We start from the raw sequence: 27,107 nt of genomic DNA on the forward strand, positions 1-27,107 counted from the left end.
TCTGGGATATGTTTTTACAATAAGAATGTCATACAGAACTAGGTTGGTAGCAAGTTGCCCGATAAAATATTCAGGAGAACTTTACGGAGCGAAACCAGAAAATCTGTTTGGTCTAGCGAAGTAGCTTCTTAAAACTGCTATCTTAGAGAACTGCCTGTGCTCCTTAAAGTGTCTGTGAGACAGCACTTCCAGGGAGCGCGCCTGCGCTTTCCAGCTTTCAAGGCTGAGAACGATCATCGCTTTTATGAGACCACGTTTGCTGTGGGGGCTAAAGATGTGTGCACATCGCGCCACCGTGTGTTGACTAGCGGGAACTGCAAGACTACGGCAAGCAAAGAGGAAAGCGGATGGGAAGGGCCTGTTGGCTTTTAAAGAAACCACGCCTCACTGTTTCTCCTGCTCATATCAGCTGGGGTTCTTCTTCAGCCTCTTTACGACTACTTCAGCCATGAATAATAAACTCCCAGCCCTAGTTTAAAAAAAAAAATTATTGCTAAAATTCCAAACCGTTACATAGTTGCACATTGACTCTTTTATTTAGAAGCATTTTGAAGATCTACATTATAATGGGCTTAATGCACCAGTTATAGATTTCGGAGCCGGGTGCTTATGAGCTCACAGATTAGCTGTGTGACCTTGAGCGATGGCAAGACTGCCACCCCCAGGCTGGCCTCAGTGTGGATTTTGGCTAGAGGCCTTTTTCAGGCGTCTTCAGGCTCTGCCAAGTTTAGAGTGCTGCTTCCACTCCCCATGGCTTGCACTGGGAGGTGGCTCCATCTGCTCACACAGATCTGTCCCTCTTTGCAGAGGGGAGAGGGCAGACACGGGTGTGTGGTCCAGAGACTTTCTTATGCCCCTCAGCCTTTCTTAAGTACCCTGTTTCTCACTTGGCCTGTTTTGTAAGTTTATGGTAGACAGGAGGCAAAGGGACCTGGTGACTGGGCAAAACCATTGCATATTCAAACTTGAACATTCTGTCCCAGCCCCTCAAAGCTTGTAGACATTTCACAAGGCAAAATGTGTTTATACTGCTCCTAAGTAACCCCAAAGCCTCAAGAGTTTCAATACCGTTTGAAAGTCCAAGTTCAAAGTCTCCTGCAACTCCTAGCTCTGAGTCCTTATAAAATAAAACTTAAAACAGAAACAATCAAGTTATACCCTTCCAGCAAACAAGGGTGCACGTTAGAAAGGCACGGGTAGACATTAACTGTGGGAGTTTGGTCCTACGTTGCTCTGTATTTAAATGCTAAATGCTGGCCTGCAAGATCTAGTTGCCCTCAACAGGGAGATCCACAAGCACGGCAATGATGCTATAACCTTGCTCCCCAAGTTAACTGGCCAATAAAAGGCTAAAGCCTGTGATTGGGCAGTAAATAGAGGTAGGTGGAGTTTCAGGTACCTGAAGGAGAGGTCGCAGGTAGAGAGGAAAAGAAGGAGTGACAAGAAGGGAGGAGGAGGTGGCCATAGAAGGAGATGGATCATGAGCCTGTGGCCAGGAGAAACAGCAAGCGACAGGGGACACCTGACTGGGAAGTAGATTAGCTCCAAAGCTTGTGCAAACCAGGCTTATAGCTTGTAAGTAAAATACCTGGATTGTGTCTTTTATATGGGCTGGCTAGGATAATTAATTCATTTTATAACTAGGGAAGGATCTGGCAGAGCAACCCCAAAACTCAGCAGGGTGGATACGGAATTCTGCCACTTCATGCCCAGGATAGGGAGTCGCATGCACTTTAGAGGGCTCCGGCAGTGCTCCCTGCCCAGCCCTCCTCCTGTCAAGGCTTTGATTCTTGGATTTTCTCATTTCTCTGGGCTTTCCTTGTCAGGTATCAGAGGGCCTTCCTATCTGCTCACATCCTGTGTTTCTAATACACCAGCTTTATCCTTACAGATTACACACAGCACTGTCGCAGACTGCCTGCGCGGGGCATTGCCAGCCTCCCGCAGAACTCTGACTGGCAGGCTTTCGGAATCTGTGAACTACAACAAATTATTCTGCTCTTAACAGTTTTTTCTACATGTATTTTGGTTACAATTAGACAAAAGTAGCTAATATTTAACCCAAGAATTGAACCAGGAGTTGTTATGCAGTTTCCCTGCAAAAAATATATTCTGCATAATAAATAATGGATTTACAGATAAAGTTTTGGGATCAATCCTATTATCATTTGGAAGTTTCTTCCAATTGGAATGAGACTTTGGAAATTATTCTTGGCTTTTGCTGGAATAAAACTAATCCCATCCATTATGGTTTGCTATATTTATAAGTAGTAATTAACAAGTTAATGATGGCAACCTGGATTAAAAATAATCCCCGCATCTCAGGGAGATTAATATGGAGGATTTCTTCTTTCAGCCCTTCTTGTCCGATGTCCACACCACCATTCCAGCTCTGGACTCCAGTATTCATCTGCACCTGCTCCTAGTGCTCCCGCCCACACGGGCTGATGGACATTCCAGTCTTTACTGACACTAACTTTGTGTGATTGGCTCCCCGTATTCTCACACATGCTGTTTACTCTCTCATCAAGGTCAACTGCTTCTCCTGCCCCTCAGTCACCATATGGCTTGTCACTCCCGTCTGTCTCTTCCCTACACGTCCTTGAAGGAATTTCCAGCCCTGTGGCTTAATTCTCTTTGAGCAAGCCCTGCTTTATTATTCCAAGAAGAGAGTGAAGGGAGATGGTGGGATTGTTTTCTCATGTCCCTATGCTGCCTCTGGCTCTCTTCAATAGCACAACGGCTGTCGTGGCTGAATATCTCTTTTGCGATCCTCATTTGCTGATGCTGAAATATAGGTAGGTGACTAGGTCACTCACTCCATGAGGGCAGGCAACCCATACCTTGCTTAACAATTGTGTCCCATGAAAACAAGACTAATATTTTGGGCAGAGCCCCTGAGGCATACTAAGTAAAAACTTAACAATGTGCACACAGGCTGGAGAGATGGCGTGGTGCTTCTGAGCACAGGCTGTTCACCCAGAGAATCCAGGTTCAGTTCCCCAAAGGCGAGCTCACAATTGTCTGTAACTGTAGTTCCAGGGGATCTGATGCCCACTTCAGGGCTCCATGGGCACTACATGTACTTCATAAGCAAACATACATGCAGGCAAAACACCCATATACATGAAATAATAAGAATAAACACTTTTTTTTTTTCATAAAAAGAGGGTAAGAGGAGTAGCATCAGGCTCTGAGGGGCGTGGCCTAACATGCCAGTCAGCTGAGGGGGCGTGGCCTAACAGTACGTGCCAGTCAGCTTTGTATGACTAACAAAATACTTCGGACACTCCACTTTAAAAGAGGCTGGGTTTCTTTTAACTCACAGCTTGGTAAGGGTTCAGTCTGCAACCAAGTAGCCCTCTTTCCTTTGGGCCTGTGGCAGTAAACTGTGGCAGGAGACCACGGTGGGGGAGCCCATTCAATTAGTAGCCTGGAATGAAAATGAAAGAAAGTATCTATCGGCTCCCACTATTTTTCTGGAGAGCACCTGCCTTAGTTAGGGTTTTACTGCTGTGAACAGACACCATGACCAAGGCAACTCTTATAAAGGACACATTTAGTTGGGGCTGGCTCAGAGGTTCAATCCATTATTATCAAGGCAGGAGCATGGCAGCGCCCAAGCAGGCATGATGGAAGAAGAGCTGAGAATTCTACATCTTGTTCCAAAGGCAAACAGGAGAAGACTGGCTTCCAGGTCTCCTCCTTGCTTTTCAGTTTAGGAAGCAAGGCAGCACAACATGGTTGGAGCAAAGCAGCCAGTCCATCCCATGGTGGCCAAGGAGGGAAAGATGGAAGAGGGGTTGCAGTCAGTCCCTTCGAGGATAGAAATGGCCTGTGATGACTGATTTTACTTCTACCAGGCCTCACCATCTAAAGGTACCATCCGCTCTAATACGACTAGATATTGGCTTACAGACAATTCCACTAGGCTCCTCCCAGGAACCTAGCAACAGTGACCTAGCAACAGCTTACCTCATCACCTGCCACCAGGTGGGAGCCAGGTGTATAAGAGGATTGCTGGCACCCCTAGCTCGCTCACGCTCTCTGTCTCTCTGTGTGTGTCTCTGTCTGTCTGTCTGTCTGTCTGTCTGTCTCTCTCTGTCTCTCTCTCTCTGTCTCTCTTTCTCTCTCTCTGTCTCTCTCTCTCTGTCTCTCTCTCTCTCTCTCTCTCTCTCTCTCTCTCTCTCTCTCTCTCTCTCTCTCTCTCTGTCTCTCTCTCTCTCTCCCCCCACCTCCCCTCACCCATGTGCTCCCGGGCCTATTCCTCTCTTTCAGTCCTTCTGCACCCCCCCCCCACTTTCTGTCTCTACTACTTCCTTTTCCCAATAAACTTTCTTTATGCTAGGTCTGACATATGGTGTGATTGATTATCCAGGGAGATGCCTCGGCCTGGGCCCACTAAGATGCTCCCTCCGGCCACAATTATACCATTATGCCGCCATTTCACAAAACACACTAGATGTTGGGCACCAAGCCTACAGTGTGTAGCCCTTCAAGAAACACTCACTTATCCAGACTCTCTCAGTATCTGAGGTGGATGTAAGAAAAGATCGTCACAGATGAAAAACTGACGGGTCGCAATGGCATGGCAGCAATCAAGGACGTAATTCCAAAACTACCATTGATTATCAGCAGAGCTGCCAAGTCACCTCTACTAGACCATTGCAAAGCCCACTCACCATCAGTTTTAAATTCTAGAAGGATTGACAGTAACCAAGGATTACAATCTGTTTTCACGACTGACTGATACATAACTAGAACTAGTAATAAAGAGCTGTAAAAGGTAGTGTGCCAGCACTAGGAGGTAGGAAGAAACACAGGGAGACCTTGTCTTATAAAACAGAAGAAGGAAATCATAAATGATGAATGATGCGCAAAGACTATCATAGATGTAGTGCAGAGAAACTGTAATAAATTGCAAGGACAAATAGGTAAAGCATTTTCGCGGCATGAAAACGCAGAGCTCTTGCGAAGGAGGACTGTTTTTTGTTTTCCAAGACTAGTAAAGACAAGTACTCGACATATATTAATTGCTCCTTAGATATTTGTAGAGTGCAGTCGCCAACGCTGGAAAGAACGTACTCCTGTAAATACCCAACATCAGCTTAAGCGCCTTCAGGGCAGCTCCGCATCACCGCGCTTGCGCAAGGCCTAGCCCCGCCCTCCCCGCCCATTCATTTCACCCATTTCCGGGACAGCTTTGCCACAGGAAGTTTGAGTCCTTCGCTTCCCGTAGCCCCCTTTCCCGGCTTCCTCCGCGGCGTTCCCACGCTGACGCTCCGGGTGTTTTTGCTGAGATTTAGGCGGCTTCACTCTTCGCGTCAGCAAGCGACCGAGGCGATGGCAGCCCAGAAGATCAACGAGGGACTGGAGCATCTGGCCAAGGCAGAGAAGTAGTACGTGGAGTCGCCGCCGGGCTGGTGGCCGTGCGCGCCGGCTGATCGGGAGGGAAGGAGGGCTGTGATGGTGTCTGCGCTTGGGGCGGTGCCTTCCCTTGTGGGTCAATCCCCTGCAGTCGGCCGTGCGTGCCTGCGCCACGGCGTTTGCAGCAGACGCCCTTGTGACAGCCAGGTCCGCCCGGCGCCGGGTCCTCAGGGTTTGCTGCTGCTCTGCTCTGTTCTGCTCGTTGCGGGCTTTGGCGTGGACACCTTGTTTCCTCTTCATGACAGCCAGAAGTGACACTATGGAGGGAGTCTCGCGGTGGAGAACCACTGCAAGGAAAGAGACCCTGGTGCCGTGCGGGGGTGTAGACTGATTCTGAAAACCTCTCATATTCAGACATCCTATTCACTGGGGACAAGGTTTAAGTTTCCTTGGTCCCGTGGGTGTTCGTCACCATTTGGTTCTGGGCGCAGTTGGCACACAGCTGTCCTGGGAACTTCGAATTCTCCTTGGCCCTCTCCTCCACTTCCGTGAACTAGAACATACACATTTAATGATTATCGACTGTAAAAAATTTCTTAGTACACTGTTAGGTGAATCAGAAACTAAGATCTTAACACATAGAAAGGCCTCAGTTTACAAAGGAGGAATTGAGGCGGCCGGAAACTTCCTGGAGACCTGTCCAAGGCTGCTCAGTTGAAAACAGCAGGGCGAGTTTTAGGCAGTGGAAAATCACAAGCCCTTTCTGGTGTACCACCTTGCCTCCTGGCAGTGGCTAGGAAGATGGCTGTCAACGCAGAGGGTGAACCCAAGAATCCTTTTTGCTGGTGAAAACAAACATAAAAGAGCAGAATGGGTGCTCTTAGCCATAATAAAGTTGCGTTTTGTGAACTAAAGGAGGATTTTGACCACCGGAGCTAAGGGAACTGTAGGAGCCAGGATCCTTTCCTAATAGCTTCGGCAAGTCCTCAGGGCAGCTGTGTGTGGAGTTGAGAACTAGGCTCCTAGGCTTCTCTGTTGGGAGAATTGGTGAAAGAGGCCTTCTGTCAAGACAGGGTCATAGATGAGTGGACTTGCTTGTGGCTGTGGTGGGGTCTGAAAGGTGCTTGAAGTTGCTCTAAGTAGAAGAGCCAATGGGTGACAGGAAAAAATGGGCCAGAAGTGTAGAAGAGGTAGTGGGATTGGTCTCTGTTTTCTGATGGCGGTATCACTCATTATCACTATTCTGGCTGAGGAAAGTTTACTGACTCTTAAAGGGACAAAAACAGTCAAGGTCCACAACAGATTGGCCGTGACCCCGACATTATTAGGGCCTTCATTCTTGCTAATTAGTGGTGCTCAGCTGCCTGGGGTTGATCTGCAGTCTTAAGAATCTCTTTCCGGCACATTGGATGTTATGTCTTGTTTTAGGGAGACTTCCATAATCACTTCAATATAGGGCGTAATGGGTGCTTTGGTGAAGGGGCAAAGAGTTAAAGCTTTATTTTGCTGCATATTTTCTCAATTTTGTGGATTAGATATTACATGTAATTGAAAATCTGCTTACATATATAAGTCTTGTTACAAAATATATATGTGTATGTTAAATGCAAACTATAAAATGCATCATGCAGGGATATGTAACTTCAGAGATAGACTCTGGGTAGTTGACGCGTGTGTCACTGAATGCAGGGTGCACTTCTAAGGGCCTCATCTCTCAGCTGAGTGGCCCCTGATTCAGATGAAGTTAGCAGTGTTGTATGTAAGCAGGCTTTCAGTAATTGAGTTGAAATTTATAAGATGGCAGTCAGCAATTTTTATGCCTAGCCAAATTTAATACCTACCAGAACTGTGAGTTTGATATTTTTTTTTTTAAGTAAAAGCAAAATTAAGAAGGGCAAGAAAGATAAACAACACTGGATATCTTTTGCTCTGGCTTCTAAGCCAGCATCAATCCTGGGAGACTCTATCTCTTTGGTGTCCTAATGCACTACTTCTCTTTCTCCCTCCTGCTCAGTGGTGGTTATTGTCTCCTCTGAGTGTTGTTCCCAGTACTCCCTGTAGTCTCCTCAGAGGATGCTACCTGTGACCTTGGCATAACAGATACCCATGGCTGTTAAGTAGTACTCCCCCTCGTGGCTTCTTGGCTGAAAAGGATAGTATACTTCAGGTTCTCAAGCTTGTTAAAGCATACCTTATCTGGTTTGTTAAAATCCAGACAGTTTCTCATTCTGTAGATCTGGGGTGGGGTCATTGTACTTTTCTAGCAAATTTTTAGGCAGTGTTGTTACTTCTGGTCTGGGGACCATGCATGTTCTTTTTGGATGGTATGTGGAAGAAGGAACCTTGGTGATGGGATGGGGATAGAAGAAGAAGCAAAAGTGCATTTATTGTGAATGCACCCAAAGAGAGTTGAGAAGGTGAGGGACCTGTAGCTGATGCTATCTTTCTAAATAAGAAACGTCTTTCTTTCTCATTCTAGCCTGAAAACTGGTTTTTTGAAGTGGAAGCCAGATTATGACAGTGCCGCTTCTGAATATGGAAAAGCAGGTATTTGTGGCTGGAGTCCTGATGCTGCTGTGTGTGTTGTTAACTGAATCTGATAACTTTAGCATAGTAATTCCATCACTCCCTGATATACTTCCCGAGTTAAAGCAGAAAAGCAGAGCAGAGCAACCGCACAGGCTTTGCATAGTCCCACACCTTCCCTCTCAAATATGGCCAGTGCTGAGTCAGGTCCTGGTCCGTGCTCCTAACTGCAGACGTGGGGTAGTGTCAGCTGTCCAGCCGTCAGCACATTCACGGGTATTCATAAATATTGCTTATTTCTGTCTTAGACTTTCTGCAGTTTAACTTTTAAAACTAGTCTCACTGAAGGAGATCTACCAATCTTGTTTTTCCCACATTCACATTTATGAGCTTCATTTTGAGATAAACTATTGAATATTCACGAAGGGTTTTAAGCTGTATATGCATTTTAGTAAATTTACCTTCTATAAGTATAAAATACCTTAAAATATGCAGCATAGGGGTTTGTTAAAAGCTCAGTGATTTGGTAAGGAATGATATGATAGCTCTGTGTCGTTTTGGATATAAAGTAATAAAACATAATTGTGAGGCTGGCAAGATGGCTTAAAGTGAAGGAGCCTGCGCTGCCGAGCCTGCGCTGCCGAGCCTGACCACCTGGGTTTGATCCCTGGATCCCATGGTGGACGGGGGATCTGACTGCTGCAGCTTGTCTCTCACCTCCCTGCGCATGCACAATAAAAATCTAAACCACCACGGATATGAAGTTCTGCAAGCATATTTTCATCCGTGACTTCGTTCATGAACTTGGCTTAGAATCACCTAGAGCAAGCACTTTTCACCAAATTTTAGTTTCAGTTTGTCTCCAAAGGAAATAAGCTGGAAGCTACCATTATCATACACACAGAGGGTTATTTCTTATTCAAAAGGAAAACAAGAGGCTTTGGCCCTGCATTTAAATATTGAGTAAACTTGTTGCTATTGTGCAAATTGCTTGTATTTTATATTTAAAGATAAAGATAAATTTGCTTAAAATTAAGCTTTATGTGGATTTTGGGTTATACTTTACACGGTCGCTTAAAACCAAACATACATTTCTCAGGTGAAAGAAGTTTAACAGCTTTGCTTTATGCCTCCAGGACCACGTGCTGCTTCCAGAAATAAATATTCTGAATCAAGTTTCCTATTCAAATGGCCTTTGTTTATCCTCCTTAAGAGTGCACGCAGAATATAGCCACGTGATGGAACTTTTTACAGACAACTAGGCAGGCAGGAACAGGAATAGTTGTAATATTCTGTTTGTTTTCAGCACTTCATTAAAGACTTCTTTGAGAGAGGTTTTCAGAAGTAATAGTTGAGGAGACTTTATCTAGAAGTGAGACTAAGGCAGGAGCATGTGCTCAAGTCAGAGGTCAGTCTGTGTCGTGTGGTTGAGTTCCCAGGCAGTGGGGGCTGCATGTATGGTGAAGACCTTGTCTCAGAATGGAGAAACAAACAGAAGACAGCGCTCTTCTTAAATGAGTATGGGTTCTACTTTTTCATAATCCACCTTTGGTGGATTTTCCAAATGTTATTGTCTCTCAGGCCATCCTGGTTGTTTGACCCCCGTGAGCCTCCTGTAAAACAGCCTGCAGTGTAAGGTTAGCTCTTTGAACAGCGTGGATAACTAAATAGAAAAGCTTTGTGTTCAAAAATGACTTGGTGCTTAGAGATTGCCCAGAGGGAAGACTTGTTACAAGGCTGGTGTGTGTCAGTTGGGCTGCAGTTTGTCAGGAGTGTAGTGAGCTGGACAGGAAGAAGCTCGGGAATGCGGCTCTTCCTTGGGGGACCCCAGCTATTTGGGAGTAGGTGCTAGAAGGAGTTCTTGGTGTTCAATGGAAGCTGCACCAATGTGTTGCTAAAAGTTGATTAAAACTTTCACAGGCTTTTAAAAATGAACTTAGAAAGATGGCAATTTGCTTTAGATAAAAGTACTATTTCACGCCATTATGAAACCCCCTATCTGAAACCAGTGTATTTTGTAATGTCTCACACAGACTGCTGATCTTGGTGCTGATTCATCTTAGGTCTGTTAATGATGGAAATAGAAAGTCTTTTTTTTTTTTTTTTTTCTTTTTCTGTTTCAGCTGTTGCTTTTAAAAATGCCAAACAATTTGAGCAAGCAAAGGATGCCTGCCTACGGGAAGCTGTTGCCCATGAAAATAACAGGGCGTATCTTTTTTAGCTTGAAAAAGAAATGGAACAATTAGGAGATTGTGAGAACACCTTTTCCCTGCTAGAACTTTGTGTGTGAAGGAAAGCGCTTTTCAGTTAAAGCAGGATGGACAGTGCGTGTGCTTTAAAGCCCAGGGAATAGTCAGTGAGTGACGCTGAGCACACGTGGTACCAACAGCCATGCTTGTCTGTTTGCTTCTGGGTTGACAGGGATTTGACTTGAGATGAAGTGAGGAAGGTCTCCAGACCTGTGCCAAAAAAGAAAAAGTATAGCTAGCTGTTGGAAATGCATAAACTGTTTTGGAAAAAAAAAATTAAATTAGTCTTGCTTAGGTATTTGAAGATTTATAAGCATTCTTGAAAGAAATGTTCTTGTTGTATCTTAAAGGCTCTCATTTATAAATGTCCACTTTATCTCACATGCATGTCATAGTCTTGCTAGTCGCGCCCTTTGTCCTGTTGCTGGACAGCAGTTTAAAGTGCTGCACAGGGAGGTTCAGTGTCTCGGCTGTAGGAGCCGTCAGCAGCACTGAGGTGTCATGGCCCTGTCCTTTGAAAGCAGAAGGACCGGAGACGTAGTTAACTGTCTTTAGAAGGTGAGCTCCAGAGACTGTTGACATCTTCTTTCCTTAATGCTGACATCGTCATGTCCATTCAGTCTTTTTCATGCTGCCAAGTAAGTATTTTTCACCCTTCTTATGTGTTTGCAGATGGTTTAAAAGTTGGGGTTTTACTCTAGCCTGAGAATTTTTGCTCAAGCTATGCATTTTTAAATACTCATTTTAATATATAATTATTAAATTTATAAATGTAATTAAAATAATTATTTTCATTTGCTTTAGTCAGCAGCTGAACTTTAAAGGCCACATGTCTCCTATTTATAAGAAAGAGTTTTAAATTAAATTCTGCACAGTATTTTGCTTGTGAAAACATAGGTGACTTGGAAGTCACCTTTTCCCTGTACTGATAGTTGTTAAGTGCCTGTGGGAGAGAAGGGAGCTTTCTCCTCTTATAGAGTATTGCTTTGTCTTAAAACTTAGGCTTCTGTTTCTCTCTAACCTTTCTGAGACTGACTTTATTTTGCTGAATAAAATCAATTCACTGTTTGGTGCTCCTAAGGTATCATTGCTTAAACAGTAAATAAATAAAATAAAAAGCATGAAACTATACTGTGGCAATGTGGGCTTGGAGGGACACAGTGTACTTGAGGTCCCTTCTGTTGGTCACTTCCCTGCCTGCCGTCTTCACCAGAAGGTTTCTCCCTCTTCCCTCATGAAGGTCTGTCTCATCAGGGAACTTGTATTCTCTTTGCAGAGCTTATGAGCAAGCTGGCATGATGCTGAAGGTTAGTAGCACTGTGTCCAAACAGCTGCAGAGGTAAAGTGAATAAGCAAGCTGTCAAGGTAGAGTTCATGCTGCAGTTGGCAGGTTTCTTCATCGTGTAGAGCAAGAGGGGCGAGGGTTCTGGGAGTGGACGTGAGGTGAGGGTGAGGCGTCCTGCCTAGGGTACCACTGACTGGACCACAGTGAGCAGCCTGTGGCTGCAGTTAGGAGGGAGTATTGAAAGCTCCGTGTGAGATGTAGGGAGCTGGGAAGAGCAAGGCTCTGGGCCCTGCAGCCAGCACAGAGGCTGCTGTTGAAGGAAGCTGCGTGAGGTTTCCCGCATCTGAGAACCTGAGGGCACCTGGATGTGGTAAACATTTATAATGGTATGTCTGTTTAAATTACTTGTTTGTTATGGAAAGGAAAATTCACATTACCATTTATTTTGGTTTTATAAATATCGGGCTGGAGTCAGTAGAGCTACAAACGAGCTATTGGTGCTCTACTGTATTCCTTTTCAGTGGAATAATGGAACATTTTGACTTCTATGCCACATTTATGCTTCTTAATAGCAGGTTAGGGGTTACTGTCTTATTGTAGTTGTAGTGAGATGAGATGGTGTGTGTGTGTGTGTGTGTGTGTGTCTGTGTGTGTGTGTGTGTGTGTGTGTGTGTGCGCGTGCGCATGCGCACATTCACACATCTGTATGGCTGCTGTGTAAGCCAGAGCTCAGCCCAATGCTGACCAGATGGTCCATCCACCTTGTTTTTTGAGACAAAGTCTCTGGTCTGGTGCTTGCTGATTGGGCTAGACTGGCTGACCAAGAGTTCCAGGTCTGCATCCAGCTCTAGTCCCCCCAAGCCGAATTGCAAGCACACATGTGCTGGGCATTTAGTTGTTGACTTTAGATCTAGATCTCAGATGTCACCTGCTCTCTCCTGCTATATGTCCTGTTCTTTCCCCTCCCCACTGTCATAACAAAGGTGTGCTGTCTATTTAGTAAGTAGGTAGGTGACTTACAAAAAGAGGTAGATTTGTTAGCTTTATCCTGTCTGTTTTCTCAAATACCTTTCAGTGTATACTGTTCAAGCCCTTGGGTTCTTTGATTGGACTTTGGTTTTTTGTTTTATTTCATTTCATTTTATTATTTTTTTAAAATTCTTTTCTTCTTTTCTGCTAAGGTTCAGGGGTTTGTCATCCCATGTGACTAAACATAGTCTCTTTATGTAGTAGCTTTAGTCTATGCCTGGTCTCCATAGCTAAACATTTTTTAAAATGTTTTGGCATTGGTAGAAGTGAGGCTGTCAGTTTATTAGAAACAAGCTAACACATTCTCAGCTTGGTGGGGGACTGACCTTTGGATCTGAGAGTAGGCCCTGAGAGGCCACTGAGGGTCTTATATAGAAATAGAAATATAGGAAGTTTCCTGTAGATGAGAATCCTTGCACCCTTGCAGCTAGCTCGCCTTTTCAGGTCTTTCATTAAAATTGCTTTAGTTTTTGATTTAGAGAATCTAGGACCCTAAGATCTTGAGACTTACATAGTACTAGTGAGACACAGAATTGATTCTGTGGGTTGTAATCGTCCCAGAAGAGAGAGATCTTCAAGTTCCTAGTAAGTCAGAACACCAGGGAGTAGCCAAGGTGAGTGAAACAGACCAGACAGAAACACAGGCACTGGAGAGCTGTGGCCAGCTTTAGGAGGTGACACAGCCTTTATAGAGACAGCTCTGGCGTGGCCCCAGCTTATTTTTGTAACCCGGGTCTGAAGTCTGCTGTTAACTATAGTTTATGGTAATTTTTTTAAAGGAAGCCATGAAACAGAACTTTTGTGAAAGCATGTGATTTAGAAACATTTTGTTGTTAAATTAGCCTCACACTTACGATATAACTACGAAGTCATCTCAATATGTTTGTTGCCATTCATTGTTTTTGACAGTATTATAAAAGTGAGGTAAGCTGGGTCATGATGGCTCATGCCTAGAGGCTAAGACAGGAGGATTGCTCAGAGTGCCAGGCTAGTTTTTTTCTAGTGAGTTCCAAGTGATCTTGAACTAATGTAAGACCCTGTCTCAAAAATTAATGCGTGTGGATAAAATCATTGAATTTCCAATTTCCTAAGCTGAGCCGTTTTCTGCCCTGTGCCGCATGCTTTTCCTGTAGGAGATGCAGAAGCTGCCTGAGGCGGTGCAGCTGATCGAGAAAGCCAGCATGATGTACCTGGAGAACGGCACCCCTGACACAGCAGCCATGGCCCTGGAGCGAGCTGGAAAGTGAGTGCACAGGCAGTTGTTGGGGGCACTAGCTTTGCACGGGGCTCCTCTTTGCCTTGATAAAGTCCTTGAGAAACAGGTGTCTTAACGCAGGCTGTGCTCTCTGTCTGATTCAGGCTCATAGAGAATGTAGACCCAGAAAAGGCTGTACAGCTGTATCAGCAGACTGCCAATGTGTTTGAAGTAAGTTAGACTTTGCCTTGTTTCTTTAATTACTCAGAATATCTTCAGCCATAATATATGGCTTTTTAAGGCTTTTTGTATCCACAGCCTAACTATTCCCCCCTTTTTTTTAGGGCAGTGGTTCTCAACTTGTTAGTCATGACACCTATAGGGGTCTAACAACCCTTTCACAGGAGTCACCTGAGTCCATGGAAAAATACAGATAGTTATGTTACAGTTCATTCATAACAGTAGCAAAATTACAATTAAGAAGTAGCAATGAAAATAATTTTGTGGTTGGGGGTCACCACAACCTGAGGAACTGTATTAAAGGGTCTCAACATTAGGAAGGTTGAGAACCGCTCGCTGCTCTAGCGGTTAGCGAATGGGCTAGAAGCTGTGGTGCCACCACCCATGGCCATTGCTTTGTGCAGTTGTTGTTGAATGTAAGACTTCCACATTAGCGATACTGACGCTCCCTCGTCTTTGGTTCCTCCAGAATGAGGAGCGCCTCCGACAGGCAGTTGAACTCCTAGGAAAGGCCTCCAGACTGCTGGTACGAGGGCGGAGGTATGGCTTGGGAACTGTATGTCTATGGATCCATGTGTGTTTTGAGTCTACATTTGGAACTTGTAAATAACCTTGGATATAGCTGTTTGTCTACACTTGGACAACCAGTGGGAAAAATGATTTTCTAAGGAGTAGGCCATGAAATTCAAACCTGCTTTTCTACCATGAAAGAACAGTGAGTTATCTTGACCTGTCATTGCATAGTGTTGTGGTGTTCTCTTAGAGTAAGTGACAAAAGCGCCCTACATACCCACAAACAACAGCTTGTGATACTTGAGTTATAGCATTAAATGGGATTTTTCCTCTCTATATAGTATAGAGAGTAAAAATATACATACACATACATATATATACATATGTATATAAATGTATATACTTGTATTTTAAGTGTTTATTCAATATATCTTGATCATTTTCCTCTCTTATAGCTATTCCCAGAACCACTCTACCTCTTTAACTACCTGTCTTTATTTTTCTCTTATTCTTCCTTTCATTAAGAAAAAAAAAAAAAAAACTAATATAAAAACAAAAAAGTCAAAATGAAACAAAACTAATTCTGAGCCTGGGGCCTGCCCTGGAGTATAGTTGATAGACATTGTGACATGCTGGGGAGAAAACTGATTTTCTACATCTTTTCCTCACGCTATCCCTTCCAAAAGGACCTACTCCTCGCCTGCTTCCTCTTCCTCCGCTCAACCCGGAAGTTCTGCCTTTTCACCCATTGATTGGCTCCTTTAGTCCTTAGGAGATTGGTTCACTAGAACAACACCAGGCTCATCCACAGCAGGACCCTGTCTGGGTTGAATCTCTGTCAGTCTGTTGTATGCTGCCACAGTCTCTGTGAGCTTGTTCTGGTGTGTCTGGAAGATACTGTTTCCTTGGAGTCTTCTACATGTAGCCATCCAGTGTGGCCAGGATCATTTGTTGAAGATGCTGTCTTTTCTAGTGTGTAGTTTTGATTCCTATGGATCATATATATATTCATACGTGTGTGGACTTATGTCTGGGTCTTTGATTTCATTCCATTAATCATCATGTCTGTTTTTATGCCAATGGCATGCTATTTCAATTACAGTAAGTCTGCAGCACAATTAGAGCTTGGCAATGGTGATAACTCTAACAGTATTTTACTATTCAGGATTGTTCTTAACTATCCTGTGTTTATTGTGTTTCCATGCAAAGTTACAAATGGTTATTTGAATTTCTCTGAAGAATTGTGTTAGAATTTTGATGGGGATTTCATGGAATCTGTTGATTGCTTTCTGTAGGACAGCTATTTTCATAATATTCATCTTACTGATACATGCGCATGGGAGGCCTTTCTATCTTCCAGTGTTGTCTTCAGTTTCTTCCTTCAATATCTTAAAGTTTTTATTATACAAGTCTTTCACTTGCTTGGTTAGAGTTGCCCCAAGATACTGTGTGTGTGTGTGTGTGTGTGTGTGTGTGTGTGTGTGTGTGTGTGTGTGTGTGTTGAAAGATCTTGTTTCCCTTATTTCTTGCTCAGTATATTTATCATTTGTATATATACATTTGTGTGTTAGAAAGCAGTTACCTCCTGTTGAAGTTTCCTAGTGGAGTCTTTGGGTTGTCTGTGCACACTCTCTTATCATCTGCATATAAACAGACTTGGACTTCTTTCCTGTTTGTATCCACTCTTCTAGCTAAGATTGCAAGTACTATGTTAAATATGCATGGAGAAACTGGACAACTTGTTTCATTCCTGACTATAGAGGAAATGCTTTGAGTTTCTTTTCATTTAGGTTGATATTAGCTAAAGCCTTGTTGTAAATTATCTTTATTATATTGAGATATGTCCCTTGTATCTCTACTCTCTCTAGGACTTCGACTATGAAGTGATACTGGATTTTGTCGAGGCCTTTTCTTCATCTAATGCGATGATCACACGGTTTTGTCTTTCTACTTGTTTATATGGTGGATGACATTTATCGATTCGTGTGTTGAGCCATCCCTGCATCTTTGGGATGAAGTCAGCTTGATCATTGTGGATAATCTTTTTCATATGTTCTTGGATTCAGTTTGCAAGTACTTATTGAGAACTTTTGCATCTGTAGTCAAAAGGTGCATTAGTCTATAACTTTCTCTTGGGGTTGATGTTCTTTGTGTGGTTTGAGTATCTGGGTAAAAATGGCTTCATAAAACGAACTAAGAAATGTTCCTTTAATTTCTATTTTGTGAAATAATTTGACACATACTGGCATTAATCCTTTGAAGGTCTTATAGAAATTTTTGTTGAATCCAACTGGCACTGGGATATTTTTAGTTGGGAAATACCTTTTTTTAAAAAAATTATTTATGTATTTATTTTACACTCCATATTTTATCCCCCCCACCCCTCCCTCCATCTACCCTCCTACTGCTCCACATCCCTTACCTACTCCCCAACCCCCTGTCACCACGTGGATGCACCCACACACACACACACACACACACACCACCTGAGCTCTAAACTCCCTGGGGCCTCCAGTCTCTTGAGGGTTAGATTCATTCATCTCTGAATGAACACAGATTCCACAGTCCTGAGTCCTCTGCTGTATGTGTGTTGGTGGCCTCATATCAGCTGGTGTATGTGGCCTGTTTGGTGGTCCAGTGTTTGAGAAATCTCAGGGGTCCAGATTAATTGAGACTGCTGATCCTTCTACAGGATCTTCCTTCTCCTCAGCTTCTTTCAGTCTTTCCCTAATTCAACAACAGAGCTCAGCTGCTTCTGTCCATTGGTTGGGTGCAACTATCTGCCTCTGACTCTTTCAGCTGCTTGTTGGGTCTTCTGGAATGTGGTAATGCTAAGTCCCTTTTTGTTAGTGCTCCATAGCCTCAGCGATAGTGTCAGGCCTTGGGACCTCCCCTTGAGCTGGATCCCTCTTTGGTCCTGTCGCTGGACCTTCTTTTCCTCAGGCTCCTCTCCATTTCCATCCCTGTAATTCTTTTAGACAGGAACAATATGGGTCAGAGTTGTGACTGGGATGGCAACCTCATCTCTCATTTGATGCCCTGTCTTCCTGCTAGAGGTGGCTCTATAGTGAAATTTCTTAATTACTGCTTCTAAAGACCCTCTGTCATCTCGATCTAACTTGGGTGGGTCACATGTATGATGCAATCATCTGTTTCTTTCAGCATTCTCAGTTTGATGTAGTAGAGATTTTGAGTATATCCTCATGATTCTCAGAGTTTCCTGAATAGTATTGTTGTGATGTTGTCCTTTTCATGCCTAATTTTGTTCACTTGGATTATCTCTTTCTGTCTTGGTTAATTTGGCTAATGGTTTGTCAGTCTTGTTGATTTTTCTCAAGGAACCAACTCTTCATTTCATTGATTGTTTTTCTTGGTATTTTTGTTGTTTGTATTTCATTGATTTCAACCCTGAATTTTACTTCTCCCTGTCTATTTTTTAGGTATTATGTCTTGTTTTCCTAGAACTTTCAGATGATCATTAAGTTACTAATGTGCCATCTCTGGTCTTTTGATGTAGGTATTTGTATTTAGTAGTATGAACTTGCCCCTTAGAACTGTCTTCATTGTGTCCATAGATTTGGGGATGATGTGTTTTCATTTTCATTCAGTCCTTAAAAGTTTTTCGTTTTTTTCTTGACCTCTGTCTTGAGCAGTCTTTGTTCAGTAGAGAGTTGTTCAGTTTCCATGAGGTTATGTGCTTTCCACTGTCTGCTGTTACTGACATAAAACTTTAATCCATGGCGGTCAGATAGGTAGGATAGTGTTTCAGTTTTCTTCTATCTGTTGAGATTTTCTGTGTGTCCTAAAATGTGGTCAGTTTTTGGAGAACATTCCATGAGCTACTGAGAAGAAAGTTAACTCTTTAAGTGTAGGTAGAATGTTCTATAGATGTCTGCTCAGTCCATTTAATCATGCCGTTCTCTACCTACAGTGCTCCTGCTCAGGTTTTATTTGGATAACATGCCTATGGTGAGAGCTGGGCACTGACATCACCCACTATCATTGTGTAAGGCTGTGTAAGGGTCTATATGTGATTTCTAGCTATAGTAGTATTTCTTTTATGAACTTGGGTGCCCGTATGGTTTGTGTATTAAGTGTTTAGGATTGTAATATGCTGTTGGGTTTTTCTTCTGACTAGTATGTATTGTCCTTCCCTATATCTTTTCTTCTTACCAGTTTTGATTGGAAGTATATTTTGTCAGATAATTAAAATGGCTACACCTGCTTCATTCTTTGATCCTTTGGTCCCTAAGGTGACATCTATTCTTAATGGTGAGGTCTGTTTCTTGGATGCAGCAGAAAGATGATGGAAGGAAAAAGGATATGGGATGGAGTGTTTGGAAAATGGATGGTCATCTTTTTCTTTTTCACTCACCCTGCCATTCAATGGACCAGGAATGAATGTAAGAGGGTGGATAAGATGGATGTTGAGGTCAAAGCTACAAAAGGCTGGTTTAGTATCCTAGGGCCCACCGAGCAGCAGTGAAGCCAAGAGGGTGAGGGTACACCTGGTGCTTCATTCCCGTGGACGGAAGGAAGCCCTGGGGTGATGCAGTCTAGGATTCTCTAGCCAGTTCTGCAGAGCCATTTGTTGAGGTTGTTAGGAATGCCTTCATGAATGGTATTTTACCAAATGTACCAAACGGAGAAACTCGTTTGCGCTTCACTTCCTTTACTCTGACGCAACGCCTTGGTGAATGATGATTCTAGAAGCTAGCTTACTAAGAGCTGCTCTAAGCTGCCTTGGGTCCTGGGTTGTCTGATGGGAATTCTGGGCTGCTCCCTAGACTTAGGCGTTTGAGAGAAGCCTGATGAGCAGAGCCAATGGCAGCACTGTTGTGAAGCAGTTGGCACACCCCTGTCCTCTCAAGTCCAGTGACACAGGGCAGCCCAACGAAGACTTCTGCTGAGGGCTTCACTCCTGCCCTGCTGACATTTCTTTCTTCTGTCTTTAGGTTTGATGAAGCTGCACTGTCTATTCAGAAAGAAAAAAATATTTATAAGGAAATTGAGAACTACCCAACTTGTTATAAGGTATTCTTTGAAAATGCTTAGTTTGGCTTTACTTTAGATAATTTTACACATTAGTATAAATATTTAAGCTAAGATTCTGTGGGTCGTCATCTGCTTTTATAAAATAGTAATTTATGGTTTTGTTTCTGACCATGACAGACCTAGCCCACCTTTCTTACAGTAACAGTACTCAACAAAAACAAAGATAATTCCCTCAACCTCTGGGCAGTAAATTAACATGGGTCACCTGTAGAGGACGCTGAATGCTTGGAGAAGCCATCAGCGCGGGAGCCTGCATTCCAGAGAGTTTCTGTTTCTCTTATCCCTTTCGCCAAGAGATGACCCTAGTCATGGCAGTAGGCAGGAGAGACTGCAACAAATATTCTGAAGGAGACCTCCTCCCTGAAACTGGAGAAACAGGGAGAAAACCTGTTTCCCTTCCCCCTCTCTCCTCCCCACTCCCCCCTCACACTTGGCTTAAGTTGAGTTCTGGTCTCCGAGCTGCAGCCTAAGTCTCTGGCTGAAAGAACTGGCACGGGGAACCAAGAGAACAGGAACAAATCCCAGGGAGGAGGAGCACTTGGGAACAGGGAACCCCCTATGTGTGTGTGCCTGGGACAGACCCAAGGCAGGAGTGACTATTCTGAGAATTGAAGTAAGACTGAAACCACTAAATCTCTGATCCTGTCTGAAATTCTGCAGCAGACCCAAAGATCACAACAGAAGACTGGAACTGAGGGCAGAAGCACCGCCCACCAGAAGCAAGCCGTAGTCTTTGGCCTGAACCTGGGAGGGTTGAGTGCAGTTAAAGCATCACACTGAGAATGACAGCAGCCTGTGCAGGGTAACAATCCCAGAAGTCTAGGGAGCAGCCCAGAATTCCCATCAGACAACCCAGGACCCAAGGCAGCTTAGAGCAGCTCTTAGTAAGCTAGCTTCTAGAATCATCATTCAAGTTAGAAGGCCTCTAACAGTTACTGTAACTGTCGGATAGCATAAAAGTGAACACTACTGAAATGAATGGGAAAAAAACTATTTTTAATGGAGAGAAATACTGTTATAGAAGCTGTAAAAGTGAGCCATTTGAAAAATTTAAAACATAATATCTGAAACAAGTTACTAGGTGAAGTTAACATTATAGTGAAGACAACTGTTAATAGTCATTTGTCTTGTAGCTTCAACAAAATGCCCTGGCAAGCAGCTTCAAGAACAATTTATTTTGGGTCACATTTTGAGACTATGTGTATTTTTTTGTTCGTTTGTTCTTTATTTTTCGAGTCAGGGTTTCTCTGTGTAGCCCTGGCTGTCCTGGAACTCACTCTGTAGACCAGGCTGGCCTTGAACTCAGAAATCCGCCTGCTTCTGCCTCCCAAGTGCTGGGATTAAAGGTGTGTGCCACCACGCCCGGCCTGACTGTGTGTATTCTTGAGGCAGCTGATCATGCTGCATCCATCAGGACACAGAACCATGACAGTTTGTGCTGCTTTTTCTTTTTCTTTTCAGTCCATGACCCAAGCCCTTACAATGCTGCCTCCCACCATGGCCAGGCCTTCCTGTCTCAGTTAGCCTCATCAGGGTGGTCCTTCAAGCGTGGGCAGTCTCTGGACACTGCTGAGAAGCCTGCCTCCTGTGTGGTTCTGAATCCCTCAAGTAGACAGTAACATAACTGAGACATAACGGAGACTTAGTTACTAACGATGGGCTGGTGCATTGCATGGGCCAGTGCAGCAATGTTTGTCTGTAGTCCTCGTCCTGCTAGGACAGCCTGTGAGTGTGAGGCCAGCCTGGGCTGCACAGTTAGGACCTCTCTCAGGAACCATATATCACTGAGAAGAAGTAATATACACAAAGAAAACATCACCAACAAAATAAACCACCTCCTGAGGCGTTGCTGTGTTCCCAGTAGGCTCTGTTCCATCCATGCTGTCCTTGACCCTCTCAGCAGTCTGTTGTCTCTGTTGTCCAGAGTTTCCTCTGATGTCCTTTCCTGCTCTCTCAGCATCCCAGGCTGGACTTACAGAGTCAAGCTCTTCTCTGCTTTTATTCCCTCTTAACATTCATTGAAGGTATTTGAAGGAAATTCTGTAAACTTACATTGTCTGTATTCTCAGGCTTTGAGGTTTAAAAGGTTGTCATTCCTCAGGCCAGTAACACCAGTGTCAGCTGGTTCTGGTTAGAGCAGACAGGCTCAGGCCTGCCCCACCTTCAGGCTCCCCAAATCCCTGTGTTCTCTGTGCACCAATTGTATCTGACATAGTATTAGAATACACCCCACAGGGTGTGTCCTCCCAGGTGTCCTTTAGAACTATAGAACTAGATGTTTCTCAAGTATGAGCCAGTGCTCCGAAGGTTAAATGCCAGTTGTTTCAATACTCCAGGAAGGTGACTATGAAAATTGGTATCGGTTTACATTATAGCCTTCCCTCTCGTTTCAGAAAACAATTGCTCAGGTCTTAGTTCATCTACACAGAAATGACTATGTGGCTGCAGAGAGGTGTGTCAGGGAGAGCTACAGGTAAGGGTCAGCTGTTTTCACTGACCAATGTTGACATTCCTGTCTGTTGAATTAGCATCACTACTTGGACAAATTTTGGTTTTAGCCCTGAAACTTACAGATCTTCCAAGAGGTAAGACTACCATTGCAGGGTTGTGTGATGTTTTGTTGTTGGGTCTTAGGTTTGGTTTCCTGAAATGCTGAGGAAAGCCCCTTCACGCTTGTGTGTGCCAGTTCCTACTCAGGCTCACCCTCAGCAGGCATAGTACCAGGGTTACAAGATGTCTTCTGCAGGGTCTCTGAGTGATTAGTTACTTCGTCATCTTGTAGTTTAACTGACAACAACAAAAGGGCAATTGCTGTGTGGTGTGTTGCAAAATAGAGTGAGGCATTTCTATGGGGTCATGAATGAGGACTGGTAATTTATAACTGTGTGAGTGCCTTGGGCACTATAGGGTTCCTAGTGGCATCCTTGATCTCTGCCCACTGGTTGCCAGTAGCAACCCCTATAACAATCATGATGCCTGAAGAGCTTTGCTGGGGATAGCTGGCACTGGTGGGAATCTTAAGGAAGAGCTGAAGTGTGGTTTGTGCTTGCCTTAGCATACCAGGCTTTAATGGCAGTGAAGACTGTGCAGCGCTGGAACAGCTCCTGGAGGGATATGACCAGCAAGACCAAGACCAAGTGTCGGAGGTCTGCAACTCGCCCCTTTTCAAATACATGGACAATGATGTAAGTGGGCCTTGGGGTTAGCTTGCTTCCGCTTGGAGTGCTTTCCCTCTGGATTTGTAAGGGTTCTGTCCTATACCTGTATTTTCACACCAAACCGTGCTCCTAAAGGAGTCAACCATTTCAATTGAACTTTCCCATGTTCAGGTAATGTGATTCTCTCTCGCTTGTGTTCCTGAGCGCGTCCTTGCCTCCTCGCTGTGCTGTGCATAAGTAAATGCAGCCTCCTTCCTCACCTCCCCACTGGGTTTGCCTTTATCTAGTTGCTTTTGGGCGCCCTACCTTTAAGAGGCCTATCATGTTTAGCTTTAGTCATTCCGTAGGCCCGTGGGCATCCCATGTCTGAGAGCTGTGTGAGATTGGTTGTTAATTATCTTCAGGCTTATCTGTAAAGGGCAAGGGTTAATTTCATGAAGCATCCTCTGGTCTTCCTGGGAGAAAGCCTCTCGAGAGTGAGCCACCCGTTGTGAGCCTTGCTCTCTCTCTCCTTTTCCTTCTGTGTGTTTATCTGATCACATGAGCTTATAGCTCTATCACACTGCCAAATGAATTTAAGACCTTAAATTTTCTTATTAAGATAGAGAAAAAATATATTGTTTATTCTAGGTAAATTCTTACACATACTTTCTTTTCTTTTTGAGACAAGGTCTTAACTGCTGTAGAGGGCTACCTGGCCTTGAACTTAACGGTCTTCCTGCCTCAGCCCCATAAGCACTGAGAGTACAAGTGTACAACATTCTTACAGGCTTTTTGTATGCCTTTGTGTGTCTGTGTGTGTGTGTGTGTGTGTGTGTTTCTTCCTCAGTGCTGCTGTTCACCTTGCTTAGGAATAGGGTTTGAACTTGGAGCTCACTGCTTTGGCTGGCTGACTGTCTGGCAGGCCTCAGGCACCCTCCAGTCGCTTCCCCCACATGCTGGAAGTACAGTCTTCTGTCACTACGTCTGCATTTTAAGTGGGGCTGGGATTGGACTCAGATCTCTTAGGTTGTATAGTAGAGAATTGACCAGCTTAGCCATTTCCACACCCCATGCCCAGCTTAGCAATGTGGATTCCTCCTGCTTGGAAAGCTGGCCTTTACTAATTAAGTTCTCCTCCCTCTTGGCTCCAAAGTTTGTGTATATTTTTTAATTTGTTCCTAGTTTACACTCCCTCATTTATTCAGCACATGGGTTTCTTCATAACCCCTAGAAGCATTGCTAGTTGAATATGCCCATAGTATCTCCAGTTCCCAAGTTAGGTCCGTAATTGATACATCTGTAGCTGTCAACAGGCCACATCATGGTGATGCCAGGGCATTTCTCTCCTGAGGATGGATGGTTAGGTTTTGGTCGTTTCAAACTTTTATGTATGACCCTGCATGCTTCTTCAGGTGTCACAGTACATGTGGAGATAGGACAGCTTGTGGGGTTGCTTTTCCTTCCATCCTTCCATGGGTTCTGGGGATTGGATTCAGGTTGGCAAGCTAGTGTGGAAGCACTTTTACCCACTGAGCCATCTTGCTGGCCTTGTGTGCACGCACATCTCTTTCTATGAAAGCTTTATTTTTATTTCTGTGTTATGACTGTTTGCCTGAATGCATGTGCACCACATGGAAGTCAGAGGAGAGTGGGGTCTTCTGGGCCTGGAGTTCAGGGGGTTGTGAGTCACTCTGGGCTTGGGTACTGAACTCAGGGCCTCTGCCTTCTAACCACTGAGCCATCTTTCTGGCCCCACCCCAACCCCCACCATATTTATAGCTAACTGATGCTAAGATGCGGTGTATCAGGATTCTACTCTTCCAGCCTTCATAACGTGTTTTGTTGTTGACAGTACGCTAAGCTGGGCCTAAGCTTGGTGGTCCCAGGAGGAGGAATCAAGAAGAAGTCCCCTGCGACACCCCAGGCCAAGCCAGATGGTGCTGCCGGCACAGCTGCTGAAGAGGAGGAAGACGAGTACTCGGGAGGCCTGTGCTAGTACCCTGCCTACAGAGATGAGGAGATGAGGAGATGGGAACCCTGACACGCCATTTTCGTGGAATTAGGACTCATTTTGTGGGCATCTGCTTCACTGAAATTCTGATGTTGAATGTTAATATAGATGAAGTTTCAGTTTACCATTTCCCCAAACCAGCCGTTGTATCTACTACCTGTGAAGCAGTTTTTTCTTTCCATTGCAAGCAGAAGACACTGTCATATTTTAATAATTGATTTTAAAACCTATAGGCCAAATTCTAGATAAATTATATCATAAGTAAAGCAGGAAATAGGTATACTTAGTCTTTTCTCTTGGGTTCTTGTAATTTATTGTTAGATAATTTTCTTTGCATTTTATTTAATGTCACTTCTAAACGTGCTGGGGTTTTGGTAAAAAATAATAATTTCAAACTGGTCTGGTTCTTTCGATGTTGTCACTTGGTGCCCACGCATGTCCCCACTAAGAGTGTCAGCAGTGCCAAAGAGAGAGACAGACAGTGCGTCCTCAGCAGACACTCCTCCAGACTCTTCATTAGATGTCTGACTGAGGAGACGGTGCATGGCCCCACCTGACCCTGCTCATGTGACCATTGATGGGCACAGAGCGAGTGGGAATGTGGTTGTTCCCTCACAGGCTGTTTACATGTGTATGGAGTATCAGGCCCAGATTGGACGTGCTACTCAGTGACCTAGAAATGACACTGTCAGCTCCTCCCATTCTCTCTGTCCACTTGCATTGTACCCGAGCCTTGCTGGCACCATGGACCATGAAGAGGCAGAACAAAAACACGAGAGACTTTTTCTAGGAATATAAACCATAAGAATAAACAGCATACTTCAATGAAGTGGGGCCTTGTCTCAAGGTGAAAAAGAAACTTATCCGTCAGCATATTAGATACATTCAAATTGTTGAGTCTTTTCAGAAACAAGCTTTGGACAAAAGCTTTATCATTTTTAGCTCAGTAGCCCTTGTGTGTGACTATAAAATATGGAAGGTAGCATATTAAAGCGCTGTTGTAAATGTCTTCAGCCCTCCCAAAGTATTGCTTTTTCTTTTTTCTTAACAACAAAAAGTATGACTGTCCAAACCTACTTGGCTCTTGACCAAAACAGGACTAGGTAAGACTATTTGTATTTATCTAGAATGACAGGTAATGCTCCTGCCAATCTAGAATGCATGCATTTCTTACCTCCAAAGTAATTTTGGTTTGGAGTTAATAAATTAACATGAGTTATGCTAGCTACTGCAAAAAATAAAAAGTTAGCCAAGAGGGAAAAAAACCTGGTTTTAAAAGATATACATTTGGACTGGGTTACCAGTCTTTCATACCGCACAGTTCTCCCATGGCTATTTCCTAAAAGTTTTGAAGCATTCCTCTTTTTACCCTCTATGGCTAAGGCCCATCCATGCTTCGTGAACTGACGGGGTTGCAAGCAGTAGTGCGTGCTAGAGGGTTGTGCTTAATGGAATAGGACTGTCACCACACTCCGCCATGAATAAAGTATGCTGAGTCATGCTAGATTTCTGAAACCTAGGAAAAGCATTGCTACGGTACTGGTCCCCTTGTTGTGGGAGTGCTCCTACAGACCCACATCCTCTGCCAGGTGGGCCTGAGTGGCTGGGTGTCACTGAACAATCCCTGAGCAGATTACAGGTCGGACACAAAACACTAATGCATGGTTTATGTTTTCCCCTAAGTTACCTCATCGTTCTTTTGGTCACCAGCTTATTCTCTTTAATTACATTGAGATTATGAATAAAGCGGTCTTCCAAATTTGTATTTAAAAAGGGAATTGGTATTTCCAAGATCAATGTTATGTTTACCTTTCAATCCAACCAGAAATACTGGTGCTTGTTGAAGCAAATTAGCAGACTTTTATAATCTATTTGACGTTACTCAAAAGTTACTTTAGACTGTGTTATGGCCCAGTTTATTCAATAAAACCGTGTGGAGGGTCGGTTTTACTCGTATCCACCATAAACAGCAATTCTCAGCGCACTCTGAAGCAACAGTGAGCTTGGTTTTAAACAGCAGAGTATTTAGGCAGTGCCCGCCTCCCGCCACCCCCATCAGGAGCCAGCGTGCAGGATTCAGAGCTCATTTTTTTCCTGTCAGGTTATTCTGCGTGGTGTCTCAGGAACATTTGTCCCTCGTGTGCACTTTTTATTTTTCTGCTTGTATTAAGTCTTCGTTCTTGTGAGCTTCCTCAGAAATGGAAAACGTGGTCTTCACAGCAAGCAGCGCTCTAGCGCCCTCCCTAGGAAAGCCTGCATGGGTTTGCTCAGACTCACCTAGTGTTTAGTGCCGTTCTGTATTGAGTGAAGTCAGCCAGCAGAGCACATTTAATATATTGAATTTGTAAATATGCAGAGTATAGTATTTGTGTATGGAATCTGTGCATTATCATATTTTTTCAGCTTTTTGGTGAATAAGATATTAATATGTCATCAATGGAAATTAGATGGTTGCTTCTGAAGGAAGATAATTATGAAAATAAAACCCAAGACTCTG

At 43.9% G+C, this 27,107-nt stretch overlaps 1 protein-coding gene across 2 annotated transcripts; it reads left to right on the top strand.

Moving 5' to 3' along the window:
- Positions 1–5,222: 5,222 nt before the first annotated feature.
- Napg (NSF attachment protein gamma) lies at positions 5,223–27,107 on the top strand. Of its 2 annotated transcripts, none has more exons than XM_029471968.2 (12): positions 5,223–5,399; positions 7,847–7,914; positions 10,017–10,101; positions 10,763–10,780; positions 11,383–11,449; positions 13,590–13,699; positions 13,816–13,882; positions 14,361–14,431; positions 19,360–19,438; positions 21,853–21,932; positions 22,515–22,644; positions 24,452–27,107. In XM_029471968.2, the coding sequence occupies exons 1-12, from the start codon at positions 5,344–5,346 to the stop codon at positions 24,593–24,595; spliced, it is 975 nt and encodes a 324-aa protein (XP_029327828.1). In that variant the 5' UTR covers positions 5,223–5,343; the 3' UTR covers positions 24,596–27,107. The 2 variants fall into 2 exon arrangements, with proteins under 2 accessions (XP_029327828.1, XP_021006496.1); XM_021150837.3 differs by having other exon boundaries at positions 11,419–11,449.

The sequence above is a fragment of the Mus caroli genome, unplaced genomic scaffold, assembly GCF_978045245.1.
Source record: "Mus caroli unplaced genomic scaffold, Mus_caroli_1 scaffold_19, whole genome shotgun sequence".
Lineage (NCBI taxonomy): Eukaryota > Metazoa > Chordata > Mammalia > Rodentia > Muridae > Mus > Mus caroli.

Coding starts and splice junctions, on each gene's coding strand:
- Napg (XM_029471968.2), top strand. CDS start 5,344: ATGGCAGCCCAGAAGATCAACGAGGGACTGGAGCATCTGGCCAAGGCA. Junction 5,400..7,846: donor CTGGCCAAGGCAGAGAAGTA/GTACGTGGAGTC, acceptor TTCTCATTCTAG/CCTGAAAACTGGTTTTTTGA. Junction 14,432..19,359: donor CTGCTGGTACGAGGGCGGAG/GTATGGCTTGGG, acceptor TTCTGTCTTTAG/GTTTGATGAAGCTGCACTGT.